We start from the raw sequence: 17,339 nt of genomic DNA, 5'->3' as shown, positions 1-17,339 counted from the left end.
CTGACTCATGCTGATGACATGGTCAGCTCTGAGAAGTAAAAATCCTGGGTCCTGCTAGCTGTTGCTGTTCATAGAGCACTAGTCCTGCTTCAGTTCTTTCAGATAGTATCTCCCATCCTTACTGTCTCTTTTGGGGGAAATTATGAGTCCAGGAGACTGGTCTGCAGCAGTGATGAGTTGAAGAAACATCTTAATTTTTCAAGTAATTCTGTCTTTTTGGGAAAGGGCATTCCAGCTGGCCCAGCCACAGTAAGAGTCCAGGTGTACTCTGTTTAACTGAAATAATTGGTGCTGCTGGGGCTTCTTGTTCCTGGCACTGATGCTCATCTGACCTCTGGGTGAGGTGGTTCAGTGTGGGAAACCACCAGAAGGCTTTTGGGAAAGTAAGGTTTCTCCTGATCTGCACTGCAGCTGACCCTTCTAAGAGTCTGGGATGGGGTGGAGCTGAGCAACCATGCTTGGATTAGTTTTGCTTTAATGTGGTGCTGCCTGGAGCAGACTCCTGCGTCTCCTGAGCAGCGTTCAAGGACTCCGTGGCAGCAGAGGAATCGACTTTTTTCATGAAATCCAGCAGACCTGTTCAGCTGAAGACAACGCGAGACACTTGTCCTGCTGCACTAGCTTCCCAGCTTAAAAGTGTGGAAGCAGAGGGTGTGTGGCTGAGGAACGGGGTCTGGCTGAAACGCGGAGGTGCTGGTGACTCGGGCCCAGGACAGCCCTGCAGCCACGGTGGTGCTGAGCAAGTTGCTGGGGGAAGTGCCCTGCCCGCTGCCCCAGGCTCCTGGGCTTTTTCATCCAGCGTTTCGGCTGCGCAGCAAGTCGTTCAGTGGCAAATCGTCACCTCTCACACACGTACCGGTATGTCCAGCACAGCTGGAGTGTGATCTCCGTGGACAAGATACTCGTGTGTCATCCAGACAACGGGGGATGGCAGAGACCAGGGGTCTCTGTTGGGCGTTGAGGGAGCTGGCGGTGGAGTTTGGGAGCGCCCGAGCGGGTTTGTACCCAGCTGCGGCGTATCTTACCGGCTCCTGCCTGGATTTCTTAGCTTGAGGGAATCGCCTCCCAGAACCTGCAGGTGATTTCCCAGAAACGCGTGGGTGGGCCACGCAGCGCTGGCCGTTCAAGGCCAAAGCGCGGCCCCGTTGCCCTGCCCTTCCTTTCCACAGACACCACGAACGCAGGCAGCCGCCCCGGCTGCCCTTGGCAAAAGCCGTAGGAGAGGCAGCTGCCGGCTCCCTGCCCCAACCCCTCAGCTCCGCGGGGCTACGGCTCCCCCGCCCAGCCCCGCCCGGGCTGCGGGGGGGGGGGGGGGTGTTACCGGCGCAGCTCGGGGCCGGGCGGGGCCGGCCCGGGCCGCAGCTGGCGGGGGGTGGGGAGGGCCCCGTCCCGCCCCCGCCGCCGCGGGAAGAGGCGGGCGGTGGCGGGTGCCGCCGCCGGAGCGGAGCTGCGAGCCGAGCCCGGCGGAGCGCTCGGTGTGAGTGCGGGGTCCGCCGCCCGGCTCCGGGCCGGCGAGGACGGGCTCTGCCGGGGCGGGGGTGGCCGGTGGTCCCCGCCGGCGGAGCGGGGCCGGGCTGGGCCGGGCCGGGCCGGGCAGGGCAGGGCGAGCAGCCCGCTGCTTGCCGCCGGCTGCGTGTGCTCGGTGCCGTTGCCGGGCGCAGGGGCTCTGGCGCCGGGCCCTCGGCAGCCGGCGGCGGTGGGGCTGTACCGCACCGCTGCTGCCCGGGCCGGGCAGGATCTCTGCCTGACCCCGGCCGCTCTGCCTTCCTTGCTCTCCTTTCTTGAACTCCCTTCCCTCGCTCTTTGCCCCGCCAGCCGCAGGGGAATGCTGGGTTTGCGCTCTCAGCCTGACTTTATTTTGCTGCCGGCCTTGCTGTGAGGGCCGCGGGAGGAGCGGGGCTGGCTCACGGGGCTGATGCACGGCTCTTCCATCTTCTGCCCGCGGGGCTGACTCGCCTTTGACTGAGGGATTGCTGAATGCACCTCTCCTATGCGTCTGCGTTTATTCTGGGCATCCGTAGGGTATTCTTGATAAGTGTCTCGGGTCTTTTGAGCTTTAAGGGAAGAGCCCCAAAGATGGGCTTATAAGCTCTCAGGGCAGGAGCTGCATTTCTCTTTTCCCAGCCAGTACCTCAGGGGTCTCAAGCAGCGACTGTCATCTTCACGCGCAACTTTATTCCCAACTAAAGCCAGTGAGAGACTGAGCGTCAGTTTTCCTGCTTTGAGGGCCTCATCAGCAAGCTGAGAAATTGAGAAAGGCTGGCTAAAAACCTGTGTTTGCCGCCTTAGAAATGGAGAGGGTCACTGGGAGCGTGGGTTGCAGGGCTGCTCGTGGGAAGCTGCTGCCCTGGCAGGGCAGCACCGTGCATCAAAGCAAACCTTTGCTCCTTGGGTTTACTCTGGCTGAGCGGCCGACTGGAGGGAGCCGTTAGGGAGGAATTAAAATGGAAGCCCCTGGTGGAGAAGGGCTATTTACCTTCTGAGAAATTAAACTCCCATTTTATTTCTCTTGGGTTTTGAGTGCCGAAAGGAGCAAATCGGGCTGTGCGGCGTGTTGTATCCCTCTGGCTGTTGCCCAGGTGTAGGAGGGCTGTGATGTGCAGATCACGGCAGCTCAGCTTTTGCACCAACATTGAAATGTCCCTGAAAAATTTGGGAACTGCAGCATCCTTAGGGCATTCCTGGCCCTACCACTGTTGGTGGGAAGGGCATGGCTTGCACTGCTGTGGTGGGGCCAGCCCCAGCGTGGGTCTGTGGTTGCTGCGTGTGATCCAAAACCTGTGCCCTGAAGCCTCGGGTCTGTCTTCCTCTGCAGCTGACCTTTGTGATTGACCATGAACGCTAGTGGCCCTGGCTATCCGTTAGCTTCTCTCTACGTGGGAGACCTCCACCCAGATGTGACCGAAGCCATGCTCTACGAGAAGTTCTCGCCTGCTGGGCCCATCATGTCCATCCGAGTCTGTCGGGATGTTGCCACACGCCGATCGCTGGGCTATGCCTACATAAACTTCCAGCAGCCTGTGGATGGTACGCTCCCTGTAACGCAGCCCCAAGGAGCCGCCTCGCAACAGGGGCTTGGGGCATGCAAGAGATGGAAGGGCAGGCAGTGGAAAAGGGGAGAGCAGTTGTCTGAATGGATGCATCAGCTGTTGGGGCTTGGGCAGTATTCTGCTGATGTTGAGCTTTGGTTGTAACTAATCCCAGTGTGCTCTCAGGTGGTGACCCATCCCACTCCCATCTCTTCTTAAGGACTGGGAGAGGATACAGCAGCTGGGCTTTGGGCTTGTGGGGGGAGGAAGGTGACTTGCAAGAGTCACCTCCCTCCAAAAACTGATGGAGAAGGGCACCAAAACTCGTTTTGCCCTTCCCCAGGGCAGCCAACTGCCTGCTGGCTCACGGCATGAAGTGAAGCCCCTCTCCTGGCAGGCATCGCAGTGATACAGTGCTGAAACCGAAAGGTGTTTCATGCTGGAGCGAGGCAGTGGTGATGGGAAGGCGTTGGGTTAGTTGCCCTGGAGACCAAAATCCTTACTGGCTCAACAAACAAATGAGTTGGGCATCTGCCAAACTGGAGCTTGCAGTGAAATGGATGATCCTGTGGGAGTCAGACATGCTTTGGGGGGGGGGGAAGGAAGGAGTGGTGTGGGCGGAGGGGAGGAGAGCAGCCCCTACCTGGCCCCGCTGCCCTGGGAGGCAGAGCTGCCTGTCTCATTTAGGTTAACAAGCCTCTGTCCAACAGTATCCCTGATTCCTGTGCCCGTCTCAGCTGCTGTAGGATGTGAAGGAGATCTGTTTCTGTTACCCTCCTCTCTTCCCCCTGTACTCACTTCTTTACCAGCTGAACGAGCCCTGGACACCATGAACTTTGAAGTGATCAAAGGCCGTCCCATCCGCATCATGTGGTCCCAGCGGGACCCTGGGCTCAGGAAGTCGGGGGTTGGAAACGTCTTCATCAAGAACCTGGATGACTCCATTGATAACAAAGCCCTGTACGACACTTTCTCTGCCTTCGGAAACATCCTGTCGTGCAAGGTACACGTGCCTGTGGGCCACGCGGGAGAGGGCTTGCTGCAGAGCTGCCCCGCGTTCTCGGCAGCGTGCTCCAGCCAGCTGAAATTCACTTTCTCGTTTCACTTCCCATGAAGTTTCTTCAATTCCCACCTGCTTTGAAGCTAAAAGGCCCTGCTATGTTTCCCCGCGAATAGGGGCTTTTCCCCCTACCCCCTTTCTTTCCAGTGCCTGCACAGAGACGTTGTATGTTGTCCTGTCTGAGCTCAGTGCATCAATGGCACTTGGGTCTCGGTGAGCCACAAGCTCCTGGGCATCATATAAAGCACTAAGGGTCTGGCCTGACCCTGACCTGCTGCCAATACCCCAACACGGCTCAGCTGCAGCGGGAGCAGGATGTCAGGGAGGGTAAATGCCCCTGAAAAATGAGGGTGGGTTTTGCTGCAACTTACTCGTGTGCACGTGTGGAGAACACCAGTGTCTGTGTCTTTTTCCTCCTCCTTCCTCTGTGCTTGCAGGTGGTTTGTGATGAAAACGGATCCCGTGGCTATGGCTTTGTTCACTTTGAGACTCACGAGGCAGCGACTCGGGCCATCGAGACCATGAATGGGATGTTGCTCAACGACCGGAAGGTGTAAGTGCCGGAGAGGAGAGTGTCGTCTTGGCTTGGCACTTGGCTTTGCTCCTCCCTTGCCTTGGTGCACGCTTGGGAGCAAATGCCTGCTCTGCTTGGGCTGCCACCTCCTGCTGCGCTCTGGTTTCTCCCCTCTTCCCACCCTGTCCCTGCTGGGTACAGTGGCTCTGCTGCTCGCCGGGGCAGTGAGTCACTCGTGGGCAATGCTGGTGGAAGTGTGATAGCGGTTTGGAGCCGTTCCTGATGGTAGGGAAGGAGTCCAAGCCCGGGCTGTGTTTAATTGCTGAGGTGGTGTAACGCTTGCCCACGAAGCAGGGCTGGTCCTCGATCTCAGCTGTCAGCATCAGATAATCTGGGCAGGAAGAGGTTTTGTTGTTCTTTGGCGCTCTGCTTACATTGCATCACCTTATTCTCTACAGCCTTGTCTCTGCAGAGGCAAGCGGCTGCCCAAGAGGCTTGGGGATACCTCAGAGGAAGAGAGCTGGCACTTGGTGGCATTCTTTGGGATCTTTTGGCATCTCCTGGGGTGACACCCCCAGCACAGGGCTGTGCCCTGTGTTACCACTCTCCCCATTCCAGTAGTGCCAATTGGGGTCTGGGTAGGGGAACACCAGAGTGGGACATGCTGAAGTTGTTGGATGTGAAACACAGGGTGGGTTTATGGGTGAGCAAAGCATGGCCTGAGGTGACAGGGTCTCTCATGGACTGTACCAAGACAGATGTGCCCATGCCTGACACGGAGGGTTTCATGTCCCTTTTCTTGCTTCCTGCAGATTTGTTGGCCATTTCAAATCCCGCAAAGAGCGTGAGGCAGAGTTTGGGTCTAGGGCGATGGAGTTCACCAACGTCTACATCAAAAACTTTGGGGATGACATGGATGACGACAGACTGCAGGAAATATTCTCCAAGTTTGGTGAGTACAGTTGTTGAAGCAAAGTATCCTCGTGTCTGATAAACTGGATTTGGGGCAACTGCAAAGAAAGCTGGGGAAAGAGCTTGCCTGAAATACCAAGCCCCTTCTCTTGACAGGGTCTGACTTGCTGAAACACCACCTCACCAAAGGACTGCAGCGGCTTAAGCGCATGTAATGTCCTGACAATTTTGCTGGAGGATAACTTGTATTAGGTGCTTTCCTGAAAAAAAGAAGTTTTTTTACTTTCTTGAGTAACAGAAGTGTTTGGTTGTTTTTTTTTTTTTATTTTGTTGTTTTTTTAGATTGTCTTGAAACTAGTGTGCTGTCTGGTTATAGGAGCCCTGGGAATAAGAGATGCTGAGTCTGAATTTAAAGCAAAAAAGGCTTTTCAGTTTAGCCCATTACTGGAGGATGCCTCTTGTGACAGGGTTTAGTGTTGTACCAGCCCATGGACCAATACTGTCCATGCTTGGCCAGTGTTATCTCAGGTAATTTGTGAATACCCCTCATACAAACCCAGTATATGTGTTCATGTATAAGGGAGATGATAACTTCTGGCCAAAGGAACTCAGTGCGCTGGCTAGAGAAACTGAAGAGCCAAGAACAATGAAAGCAGCATCCAGGGTGGGAGGGATTGCCCTCACTGACACGTGCAGCCTCCTATTCCTGCCTTGCAGCGGGGATCCCGCTGTCTGTCTTCCTGCTTGGCTCCTCCATGCTGCCATGGCCGTCCGGTCTCCTCGCTGGACTGGCATCTCATGGTGGCTCCCAAGCATGGAGCTGCGTGCCGGCAGCACCCCCTCAGTGGGCACCCTTCTTCAGACAGATACTTCCCTTTCCTATTGCAGGAAAGACGCTAAGTGTCAAAGTCATGATGGACAGCACTGGCCGCTCAAAGGGCTTTGGATTTGTCAACTTCGAGAAGCACGAAGAAGCCCAGAAGGCAAGAGGCTCCTTGCTACCTGTCTGCTGTCTCAGCCCCGAGCTTGTGCCCTGCTGATGTTCCCACCTCTCCTTGGGGGGCAACCTCACTGGCTTCGTGCTTGCCTGGGTGCTGGTACTGGCAGGGGTGCCTGGATGGGCAGAACCTGGCAAAGGGAAGGAGAGCTGCTTCCCTGCCCTTGCCCAGGGAGGTCTCTGCTCATGGTGGGGCTGGACTGGGGGGGTGGGTGAAGAGTAGAGCCGTGGCTGTTGGCTTCCCGCTGTGCTCAGAGCCCTTCCCTCCACCGGCAGGCGGTGGCCGACATGAACGGGAAGGAGATCAACGGGCGGATAGTGTATGTGGGCCGAGCCCAGAAGCGGCTGGAGCGCCAGAGCGAGCTGAAGCGGAAATTTGAGCAGATCAAGCAGGAGCGAGTGAGCAGGTACCAGGTAAGGGGAGAGCGGGATGCTCCGTCCTGCAGGTCTGCACCAGGGACATGGCCAGGGCATCCAGGGACATCCTTGTCTTGGGAACAGCACAGAGCTCCCCAGAACAGATCAGTGTGCTGGTCCCTTCTGCAATTAAGACCTGCACAGGAGTCCAGTCACTGCCTGGTAATGTCCTGAGAAGCAGTATCAGGAAAGAGGAGAGAGATCTGAACCCAGGATGATATTGGCAGGTGAACAAATGGGTTTGCTCTTTTCCAGAAATTAAAATATTAGTCTGGAAATGAGGCAGCTTCCTGAGGTCTTGGAGCAGCTTCATAGCGATGGTCTGGGTGCCCTCTTCACTCAGGCTGTCTCGCCTACGAGTGGAGTACATGCGCGGTCCTGGCTCCTCTCCACATCACCGGTCCCAAGGCAGCTCTGGAGAGGACGTGTTTGTGGGATGTCCCACCTTCTGGCTGAGCTGCTAGCAAAACATGCATCCAGCTTGAAAAGCTGCTGTAAACTTCAGGAGCCCAAGCTGCTTTTTTGCCTGTTTGCAGGGGGTCAACCTGTACGTGAAGAACCTGGATGATGGGATAGACGATGAGAGGCTGAGGAAGGAGTTCTCTCCTTACGGCACCATCACCAGTGCCAAGGTGAGGGACTGGGGCTATCGCTGGGGCTCCTGGGGTCAGCCGGTCAGTGTGCCTTAGAGCCCTTAGAAATGGCTCGGGATTATCATCCTGTTGAGTTATGGTTCCCTGCTGATGGCTTGTATCTCAAGCCAAGTGTAAAGGACATGCCACTTGTACCCCGCGCTGTCCTGAGGAGCTTAGTGATTCAGCAATTATCTTGTAGCTTTGCTGAGTTACCCCAGCCCCACTGAGGTGCAGGGTATGGGACCTTAAAAGCCACATCATTCTGAATATTGCACAGCTGCTCTGTGGTTTGGGACCAATGTGAGACTGATATAAATGGAAATGACACACAAGCCACCTCGCTGTGGGGAGAGCGTGGTGACAGGCTGGTGTTTTGCCTTTTGGAAAACCATAAAAGTGTCAGTTTTGCCACCAAGACTGATGTGTCAAGCTTCTCTCGAAGGCTGTGTGTACGGGTGCAGAGGGATGATCTGGCTTTTAAGGTCAGATACCTGTAACCTGCCAGCTGCCAGGGACAAATGCTGCCTGGCTTCTGTGGGATTAAGCACCAGAGCGTTGCTGGCCCATGGGTCCTGCAGGGCTGGGGCACAGACCCCCTGGAAGATCACGGGCTGCAGATCTTGGGCTGGCCCAGACTCTGCCATCTTCATTTCCCAAACCTACTGGTTTTGCCTGAGCAAATTCTCCCCTTCCCCACAGAAGCCTCTCCATGGAGCCCCACGGGCGCAGCCCCGTCCATCCCACCCTGGACGTGAGGGCTGCAATGGGGTGCCCACGGCCGGCAGGTCCTGTGTACTCCCCCGCTGCGCCGTGCTTCGTGGGTACTGCAGTGATCTGTGGACTTAGCTGTCTTGTTCTAATCCAATTTTAGGTGATGACAGAGGGTGGCCACAGCAAAGGGTTTGGGTTTGTATGTTTTTCCTCCCCAGAAGAGGCTACCAAGGCCGTGACGGAAATGAATGGACGGATCGTCAGCACTAAGCCCCTCTACGTTGCGCTCGCTCAAAGGAAAGAGGAGCGGAAAGCAATCCTCACCAATCAGTACATGCAGAGATTAGCCACCATGAGGGCCCTGCCTGGCCCTCTCCTGGGCTCCTTCCAGCCCCCCCCAGGGTACTTCCTACCCCCCCTCCCGCAGGTGAGTCCCCGCTCCCGAATGGCAGCCTTGTGTGGGGACCCAAATTTGCCCTGGGTGGGAGGAGGGGAGTGGGAGTCTGGCCAAGGAGCCTATCTTGGGTTGTGCAGCCCCGGGCACACACTGGCGTGGGATTAGTGGGACCGGTGGGATCAGTGCTGGGCTTCTGCGTGAGTGGCAGGGCTTGCCAAAATGCTGGTGGGGTGTGGGTGCTCCAGGCGAGGAGCTGGGGATTTAGTAGCTACTGACTGCTCCTCAGAGGAGGGAACCAAGGAGGAGTTTGGTGGGAGGGTGTAAGCATGGACCACAAGTCTGCTGATGAAACAAGGGGACGGAGAAGGGTTACAGAGGCACAAAAGTTCACAGGGAGGAGATAAGTGGAGCTGCTGGAGGACATGCAGGCAGCAGGACTAGATGTCGATCTTTAAGTGCCCTGGCATGCTGCAGAGCATGGTTTTGGCTTGTCTGTCTGCGTGTTGCAGCCACTGAGATGCTCTGGGTTAGATCTGGCTCAGCTCCCAAGTCACCTTGGATAACATGTTCTCCTTTCCTAGCCACAAACCAGAGCTACCTTCTACAGCCCCAGCCCAGTTATCCCAGTCCGTCATGCCACTCGCTGGAGTGCACAGCCCTCCCGGCCTCCCTGTGAGTCAGCCTGTCTCTCCCTGGGAGCTCTCGACATGAGCTGGGCTTGGTTAGAGACTGAGGGTCTGTAAAAGCAGCACAAAGCATATAGTCATGGGGGGCTGTTGCCTAGAGAATTGCACAGGGATTTGGTGCAGGGGTCATGGTGATGGGCACTGGGGGATGAGATGCTAGGGTTGGCCCTGGAGGTGAGGTGCTCCTGAGATTTCCCCCACCGCAGTCACTCCCCCACCACGTGTCCTTCCATGTCTTTGCTATCAAGAAGCTTTATTAATCGTGCTCCATCTCTACAGCAGCATATCCTGCAGCTACCCCCATCCTGAGGGCTGCCGTACCGCCTCGGCGCCTGCTGTCCAACGTCAGCACCATGAGACAGGCCTCCACTCAGGTGCCCCGCGTGCCCCCCCAGACCCAGAGAGTGGGTGAGTGGGGGAAGGACCCGGCTCAGACATCACCGTAGCAGCTGTGCGTTGGCAAGGGTGCTTGCTGTGAGCTTGGGTCTGCCTCTGAAGATGGAATGGTTTGTGGGATTGCTCATGGAAGAGTCTGCCCTCGGGTGTGATGGGACTGGAGCGGTGTCTATAGTAAATAAGCATGTAACTTTTGGGGAAGGTTGTGGTCTTTCAGGTAATGGGACAGGTCTCTGATATGCAGATTGGTCTCGTTGGCTGCTGCTGCTTGAATATGTTCATTAAAGACGATGGCAATGCAGCCACAGCACCCTAGGCTTAGTGGTCATACTGAGATGGAGGTTGGGAAAGGACCTCTTGGGCAGAAGCAGAGGTTCTTACAGGCTCTGGCTGAACTGCTGCCAAGGCCAAGCCTCCAGTAAAACACACTCATGTTAGAGGTGTTTGGAGCTGTGGCCTGAGAACCAGACTTTGCTGGCATCCCCAGTGTCTGGCTGTGCTGAGGCTGTCCCTGTGTTTTGGGGCGTCCCCTCCACATTGCCAGCATGACGTGGCTGTGCCACTGCAGGGCTGGTGGGGTGGTGACCCAGCTTCTGTCCTGCACGTGGTGCCCAGAGCACTCCTCACCCTGAGACTGCTTCAGCCCCGTGTCGGTCCTGTCACCCCCCTGCCTTTTGTGTGAGTGAGGAAGAGGAGGATGCTCACCGGGGCTCACAGCGTAGCCGCTTCTGAGGCTCCTCTGTGGACAGGCTTTGAGGAGAGACTTAAGTAGTGTAGGGTGGAAGCTGCCCACTTGGTGAGTGGGTGAACGTCTGATGCCCCCCAAAACATAGGACCGTCTGGTGGGGCAGCATCTACCTAGAACCCTCCCAGCTTTGTGCAATTTAGCCCAAGGTCATCTATGGTGCTGAGTGTCTTATTGCTGAAGCAAGTAGGGGGACGAGGAGGTCTGCCTTTGGCTCGTCCCCTCTCCCTTTGTCCTTGTCCCCTCGTTTCTCTGCACTTGCCTCCTTGCAGGAGGGGAGCCAGGGTGAGCTGGGGCCCAGGGGCACTTGCTCTTGCAGCCCACCCTCCTCGGTGCTGCCCTCGTCCTCTGGCTGCTGAAGCAGATGGGCGTTTCTGGAGGAGAGACAACGAGGTGTTAGGTGCCTTTGCCAGCTCTTCTGTCCCCCACACAAAAACAGACCGCCCGAGCCCAGCAGGCAGGATGGCAGTGCCCTGCCTGTCCTGGGGAAGCTGCCTTTGACATGGGGGCTGCTTTGAGCCCACGGGGGGGATGTTTTGGACCTTCTGCCTGAGCACACTGCCCTTGTGGCTTCAGCCTCCCCAGTGCAGACATGTGTTTAACGGGCTCCTCCTTAGAAATGTTCCCATCCCTGTTGCAGCCAACATTGGGACGCAGACGGTCAGCGCCCGGGTGCCCTCCTCGCCCACCCTGCCACGGGGTGCCCCGCAGTACAAGTACTCCTCAGCTGTCAGGAATGCCCACCCGCCAGTGGTGGCCCCGCAGGTAACCGCTCTGTGGGCTCCCGGCTTTGGCACAGCCACTGCAACGTCACATCAGTCCTGGTCCTGCTCTGGGTTAACGTGACTGCTGACCCCAGGCAGCCCCATGGTTCTGTTCATGACTGGTGCTATGGGGACTTTTCTTGGGGGCTGCTGGGGTAACTGGGGCTATGGATCCAATAGCTGTGCAGCTGCGATGCCTGGCTCCAGCTTTCCTGGAAGCCAGCATTTGGATACAAACGGGCAATGCCAGAGCCTGCGTCAGCATCTCGGGAGGGGGAAATGCCCCGCTGTGTTTGGGGACCAGCACCATTCCTGCACGCCAGGTAACTCGCACGTCGCTCCAGCCTTTGATTGCTGCTCTTCTCTGTTTTTTCTCCAGGCGGGAGAACCTGCTGTGCATGTCCAGGGGCAGGAGCCGCTGACAGCATCCATGCTTGCAGCAGCCCCTCCTCAGGAGCAGAAGCAAATGATAGGTGGGTGTCATGGCTGTTCTGCTGGAGAAGATCCAGCTGTGGGGCTGTGCGGGCATGTGGACTTGCATGCACCAGGGAAAACTTAGCTGCTAGGAGAAGCTGTAAGCCTTTGTGTCACTGCTCTGATGTTATGCTGCTTTTAAAAAAAATAAATAAGTTCAGGCTGCGTTGGAAGGGTATGGAAGCAGCAAAACCACTCCCTGTCTGTATTAGCTGCCTAGCAGTGAGACAGTGTCTGGTGAAGCTCTGCAGGAGAGGCAGAGCTCCATCCTGCCCGACCAGACTGCACCAGGGCATGTGCGATTCCCTTGAACTCTGAGCCATCCTGCATCGCCACGCTCAGGCGCTGATGAACAGCTTGGCGGCCGTAGGGGTTAGGGTCAGCTCTGCCGCACAGTCCTTGGGCTTCGGGTGCTGTCTGGCGTCCCACTGGTGGAGTGGCTGGTGCCCGTGGTGTGGGAGGGGTTTGCTCACCCTGCTGCAGGGACGCTGCCCTGCTCTGCCTGCCTCGCCGGCTTGGCCTGGCAAAAGCATAGCATGGACCAGCTTTTCCTGACCCAGGAGGAAACTGCTCCTGCAGAAGCAGGTCCCTTCACGTGCACGCTGGTGGGCAGGCGTGGGCAGCACTCACCATTCCACTGCCCTTCTCCCACGGCAGGTGCCTGCTGCTGTCTGGCTTTACCTGGCAGCTTCCCTGCCTGCAAACGCTGTTGCTGTGACATGCTGGCATACGTTTGCTTGCGAGCAGTGATTTTTATTTTTTTTTTTTTCCCCCCTCCACCACCATCACCACCCTTGTATCCCTTTTCAGTTGAAAGGACAGACCTGGGAGGGCAGGAGGGCTTGCACTGGGTTTGAAAATGCTGGAGGTCTTGCACAGCGCTGATGTCCTCCCTGGTGTTTGGAGCAGGTGAGCGCCTCTACCCTCTGATCCATGCAACGCATCCCTCGCTGGCTGGCAAGATCACTGGGATGCTGCTGGAGATTGATAATACTGAGCTGCTGCTGCTCCTAGAGTCCCCCGACTCCCTGCATTGCAAGGTAGGAGGCACTCAGTGCCCAAATAAATCGCATCCCAAAAGGCTAACCTGCTGCTGCAAGGAAAGGTGATCATGGCCCATAAGATGGGCCAAGGATGTTGATAGCCCTGTGAAGAGAAAGTAGCTGTTTTTTTTTTGTTTTGTTTTGGTTTTTGTTTGTTTTGTGGGGTTTTTTTTAAGTGAAAAATGAGCAGAAAGGGCCCTGCATTGATGGCACTCCACCCAGTGCCTGAATGCCTGCCCACCTTCAGAAAAAGGAGAAGCTCAGAGCAGCTCCCCGAAAGCCCAGGCCAAGCTCTGAGGGTGTTTTGGAGGTGGCTGGGAAGTGAGAGGGGAAAAGCAGGGTGGGTGTTGCTCTCTGGAAGGAGACAGGGAGATGTTCTTTCCTGAGAATAGAAACCAGATAAATGTTGCCTCTCTGCAGCATTTCTTCAGTTTCCTCCTTAATCCTGGTGAGTGTTCAGCTTTGGCTCCCATCAAAACAGTTGCAGTGAATTGACTGCATCTCCTTGTTACTCCTTGGAGACAGGATTCACTTTTACCCTTTCATTGACATTTTTGTGAAGGAGCCTGAGCTCTGCTGGGTGGTGTCAGGCAGCTTCACCTACGGAGAAGTCTGATTTCTCTCTGGCAAGTTCTGACTCCTATAGAAAAGGAGAGATGCCCCAGCATTTCCCTAGGGAAGAGGCAGAAGAGATCTTTGGGCTGATCAGTCTCCTGCAAAAGCAGCAGACTTGGATTTTATTATTATTAAAGTCCTTTACTTCTTGGAAGTGGGTGTGTGCAGAGGCCAGGTCAGGACCTGGAATATTGCACTTCTTGTGCAGTGCGCTCCTACATTGGAGCAACTCAACTTCTCCCCGCCTTGTGCTCTCTGTTGTAAGATCGAGGAAGCAGTGGCTGTTCTCCAAGCGCACCAGGCTACCGAGACATCGCACAAGAGCAGCACCACGGCATTCCTGCAGTGACCCCGGGTAGGTGCACGGAGCTGTTGCAGGCATCGGTGTGTGCATGGTGTGCTCAGGGTCTTTGGTTTCTGACTCTGAAACTGGGGATTGGGTTTCTTGTCGAGACCAAGAAAGGCTTGATGAGCAACATAAGTATCTTTGACTGTAATATTCCATTTCTTAAATTGCATCCTCCATTTTCCAGACTTAATCGTACTGCAGACATAGTTCTGTGTGGGGTTGTTTGTTTGGTTTTTTTTCTATGTTGACAAGGGCAATGACTGTTCAGCCAGAAAGGAAGATAAGAAAGGACCTTGCTTTTCTGTAGGTCTAGTGGGGACAAACACAATCTTTCCTGGGACTTCCCAGTGGTTTTTGCAGAACCTTGTCAGTAGATACCCTATAAGATGTTAGTGGTCCTGTGTGGGCTTGATCAGGAGAGCTGGCCCTGCTGCTGAGGCTGAGACACACATTAAGAAGCAATTCAGACTCTCACGTACCCCTTTGAAGATAGTATTTTCTTGGCTTGTGATCTCAAAGAAACTGTGTTAATCCAAGTTCAGGTGAATTTCATCTTGTCTGGATGAAATTCTTCCTCTAGCAGTTGAAAATTGCATATGTGGTTTCTTTGTTTCTTGTAGACTTCAGGACTGATAGCAAGCCCTGAGAACATTGCCTTTGAAGAACAGCAGCGGCAAGCCCACCGTGCTTTTGGAATCGTGCCTGTACAGTGACCCTGGCTTGTCTTCAGTGCCCCATCCTATTTTTTTGTGTGTATTGTAAACCTTGCAGAATTTCTTCCTCCTGCACCTGTAAAAAAATTCCCACGTTAATTCTTTTCTCGCCACTGAAAGCATCTTGTGAAAATGTAGCGTGGAACCTAGCCTGGTTCAGTTGCTCAGGAAATGACAAGTGCTGATCATCATTTTTAGTGAATTTATTGAGTTCTGTAATTTTATTTGTTCCTGTAGCTGACACTAATAAAGAACTGATGCTTCCACCCACAAAGCATGGGTTAGTTCCCTTTGCAGAAAGACAGCAAATACTTTTTTTCTGTTTCATGCAGGTGGAGGGATGGACTTAGGTCAGGCTGCTGTAATTAGTGTTCGAAGCTTGTGATGCTGGTGGGATGGCAGTCCTAAGAGCTGACAGGAAGGGACATATAGGATTAAACGAACAAATTGCCAACCAACAGGCTCTCCTGATCCTTCCCGACTCTGTAGGAGGATGGCTTTAAGCAAATTTCATACTATCTACCTGGATTTCATCCTTTCTAGCTAGTTGTTTTTAACTTCCTTTTAAAAGGCATCATCTTCCCATGGTTCTCCTTTTGTAATGGACCTTGTACGCCTGCAGGAGTGCTGGCACCGAGTGTCTTCTGCTGGTCACCACACTGTGTGTGTATGTGTCTGTGGTGCACAAGACCCAGCTTTTGAGGTAGTGTGGAGTAGCTGTAAATCAAAAGCTGCTTCTCCCAATGTGTGTTCCTGACCAGTGGTTTCAAGGAGTCACTGATGGGCCTGAAAATATTCATAACCACATCATGCCCCACGGGGACGCTCCTTGCTTGCAGGGACCTGTTGTTACTGTGTTCTGCTCTCTGGGCCTCTCCCAGAGCGTGTTGCTGTAGTCATCCTGGCCTTAATGCCCCGCTCTTCCTAATTAGGAATTTCAGTCCCTAGAGTCTCCTTGGTACTTCAGACTGGTGATGTGTTGACCTTACTTGACTGCTTCCTTGAGCTGACAGGAGCATACCTCCACCAACACCACCTACCTTCTTTCTGTCCAACTTGTGTGCTGGTGTTGCTGTCTCCATCTTCCTTCTGTGCTGTATCATACTCTCACTTCAGCTTGCTGCTGAGTCATCCCTCCTACCTCTTGTTTTCCTGCCAGCATTTTAATAGAATCGCTTACACATTTGCTCCTGCATGGTGTCTGCTCTGCTCAGCTGGGACTCTTCCCTGGGGCTTTTCATCATTCCTTTTTGCATTTATTTTGCCAATTCTTCCTCTGACCTTCAATGTTTCTTTTCCTCATAGCAGATGTCTCAGCCTGAACTGTGCGCTATTTAGATACCTCCTTCTCAGTGACATGCTTATACAGGGCTTTAATCCACTTAATATACAGGACCTTCAGTTAAGTTGTTATTTCTCCCACAGTATAACTGGCTGGAAGCTTTTTGCTTTGTCTCTAGAGGAAAAATGTGTATTTGCACATAAGGAGCTGGAATGGAACCATACAGGTGAACTTCATCCTCCTGTTGGCTAGCTTGTCTGCAACATTTTTTCAGGTGTAACGGGGCAGTTCAGATGTGCCTGTGACACCACCTACAATGCTAGATGGCTTGGCAGAAGACAGCTGTAAAGCTACAGGGAATGCAGAGTGGGGCCAAGGAACACAAGGACATCAGAATAGCCTACGAAAGGATGTGAACAAGGACCAGGGTCTTTAAAATGTTTATCAGAAAAGATGAAGTTGGAGCTTGGATCCCCATGTGTACTGGACGGTACTGGTAGTTTTCAGAGTAGCTCCCTGGCTGAACTCCTTGGGGAAGTCTGAGGCTTTAGGGAGTTGAGGCAGGAGCAGCAATGCAAATGTGAATCTGGAGTCTCCAGACTGGAATAGTTGCTGTGGCTTTTGAAAGGGTGGATGAAGGCGTGCCTCTGTGACAAACACTCTCCTGCTGCCCATGTGGACAACACTACCTTTGCATGCCTGGGAAGGGCCCTGGACGGACAGCAGCACTGTGGCTGCAACAGAAGGGGAGACAGAAGTGACCCTGAGCTTGAAGTAGCGTGTCTTGTTGCTGCGCTTGATCTTTGTCTATCTGGTGGTAATGCTGGGGAAAGTCTTAGAGATAAGGTACAAAAATGCATTGCTGTTGCCGAGAGGGGAAAGAGATGGTGAATGCTGCTGTAGAGGTGTTGTAATGAATGGAACAGTGCAGGTATCTGCCACTCCAGTTAACAGTAGGGCTGTTAAAAGGATAGCTCTTAACTAAGTGAAGCCATTCTTCCTCCTGTATTTTATGACCTTCCTCTGCTTATCTGTGTATTGCTGGCCTGTGCTTCCCCACCCTGAAATCCATCATGCTTACTTGCTAAGAGCTTGGGTGAGTGCTGGATGCAGGATCAATGCAGCTGCCCTGTTTAGAAGTGGGAGTGGAGTGAATGGAGCAATTTGTGCCCCTCTGCGAGGAGTTGTTTCAAGCCCTGGCCCATTACAGCTGATAGAGTACAGCCCTGGGACCTAGAAAAAGCTACTTAATGTCAGACTAAGGTAAGAAGTCTATTGTCTTTAATGGCATTAGAGGGATTGTCTGCTTTCTAAATTCAGTTCAGTGGGGTACCTGCCTGAAACACTGACTACTGTGATAAGTAAGGTGGGAATCAAAGATATTTGAACGCTGACTTATGAGCTAGCTTCTATCTCCTGGTCTGTACTGTAAGTTGGCTTAGGTCTAGTGTTGTCCAGCATCTTGACTTACTAGTTAAAGTACTCCACCCACGCACAGTGTGCAAGACTGAGCAATGAGTGTGGCCAGCAGGAGCAGGGAGGTGGTTGTTCCCCTGTACTGGGCACTGGTGAGGCCGCACCTCGAGTCCTGTGTTTTGGG

The 17,339-nt window shown here is 54.2% G+C and overlaps 1 protein-coding gene across 3 annotated transcripts; it reads left to right on the top strand.

Annotated features, from left to right (window-relative positions):
- Positions 1-1,404: 1,404 nt before the first annotated feature.
- Positions 1,405-14,683, top strand: PABPC1L (poly(A) binding protein cytoplasmic 1 like). 3 transcript variants are annotated; one of them, XM_049817355.1, is made up of 16 exons: positions 1,405-1,477; positions 2,816-3,027; positions 3,839-4,032; positions 4,527-4,642; positions 5,416-5,555; positions 6,404-6,498; positions 6,789-6,926; positions 7,466-7,561; positions 8,436-8,702; positions 9,254-9,344; positions 9,638-9,766; positions 11,140-11,264; positions 11,643-11,736; positions 12,647-12,777; positions 13,661-13,750; positions 14,365-14,683. In XM_049817355.1, exons 2-15 carry the CDS (start codon positions 2,835-2,837, stop codon positions 13,742-13,744), a joined length of 1,893 nt encoding a protein of 630 aa, XP_049673312.1. In that variant the 5' UTR covers positions 1,405-1,477; positions 2,816-2,834; the 3' UTR covers positions 13,745-13,750; positions 14,365-14,683. The 3 variants fall into 3 exon arrangements, with proteins under 3 accessions (XP_049673312.1, XP_049673311.1, XP_049673310.1); XM_049817354.1 differs by lacking the exons at positions 9,254-9,344; positions 9,638-9,766; positions 11,140-11,264 and having other exon boundaries at positions 1,415-1,475; XM_049817353.1 differs by lacking the exons at positions 1,405-1,477; positions 9,254-9,344; positions 9,638-9,766; positions 11,140-11,264 and having other exon boundaries at positions 2,953-4,032.
- The last annotated feature ends 2,656 nt before the right edge of the window (positions 14,684-17,339 follow it).

This window comes from Accipiter gentilis, chromosome 14, assembly GCF_929443795.1.
Source record: "Accipiter gentilis chromosome 14, bAccGen1.1, whole genome shotgun sequence".
Lineage (NCBI taxonomy): Eukaryota > Metazoa > Chordata > Aves > Accipitriformes > Accipitridae > Astur > Astur gentilis.
The sequence above is the reverse complement of the archived record's forward strand: the minus strand, read 5'-3'. Positions and strand labels throughout refer to the sequence as shown.

Coding starts and splice junctions, on each gene's coding strand:
- PABPC1L (XM_049817355.1), top strand. CDS start 2,835: ATGAACGCTAGTGGCCCTGGCTATCCGTTAGCTTCTCTCTACGTGGGA. Junction 6,499..6,788: donor AGCACGAAGAAGCCCAGAAG/GCAAGAGGCTCC, acceptor CTCCACCGGCAG/GCGGTGGCCGACATGAACGG. Junction 9,767..11,139: donor CCCCCAGACCCAGAGAGTGG/GTGAGTGGGGGA, acceptor TCCCTGTTGCAG/CCAACATTGGGACGCAGACG.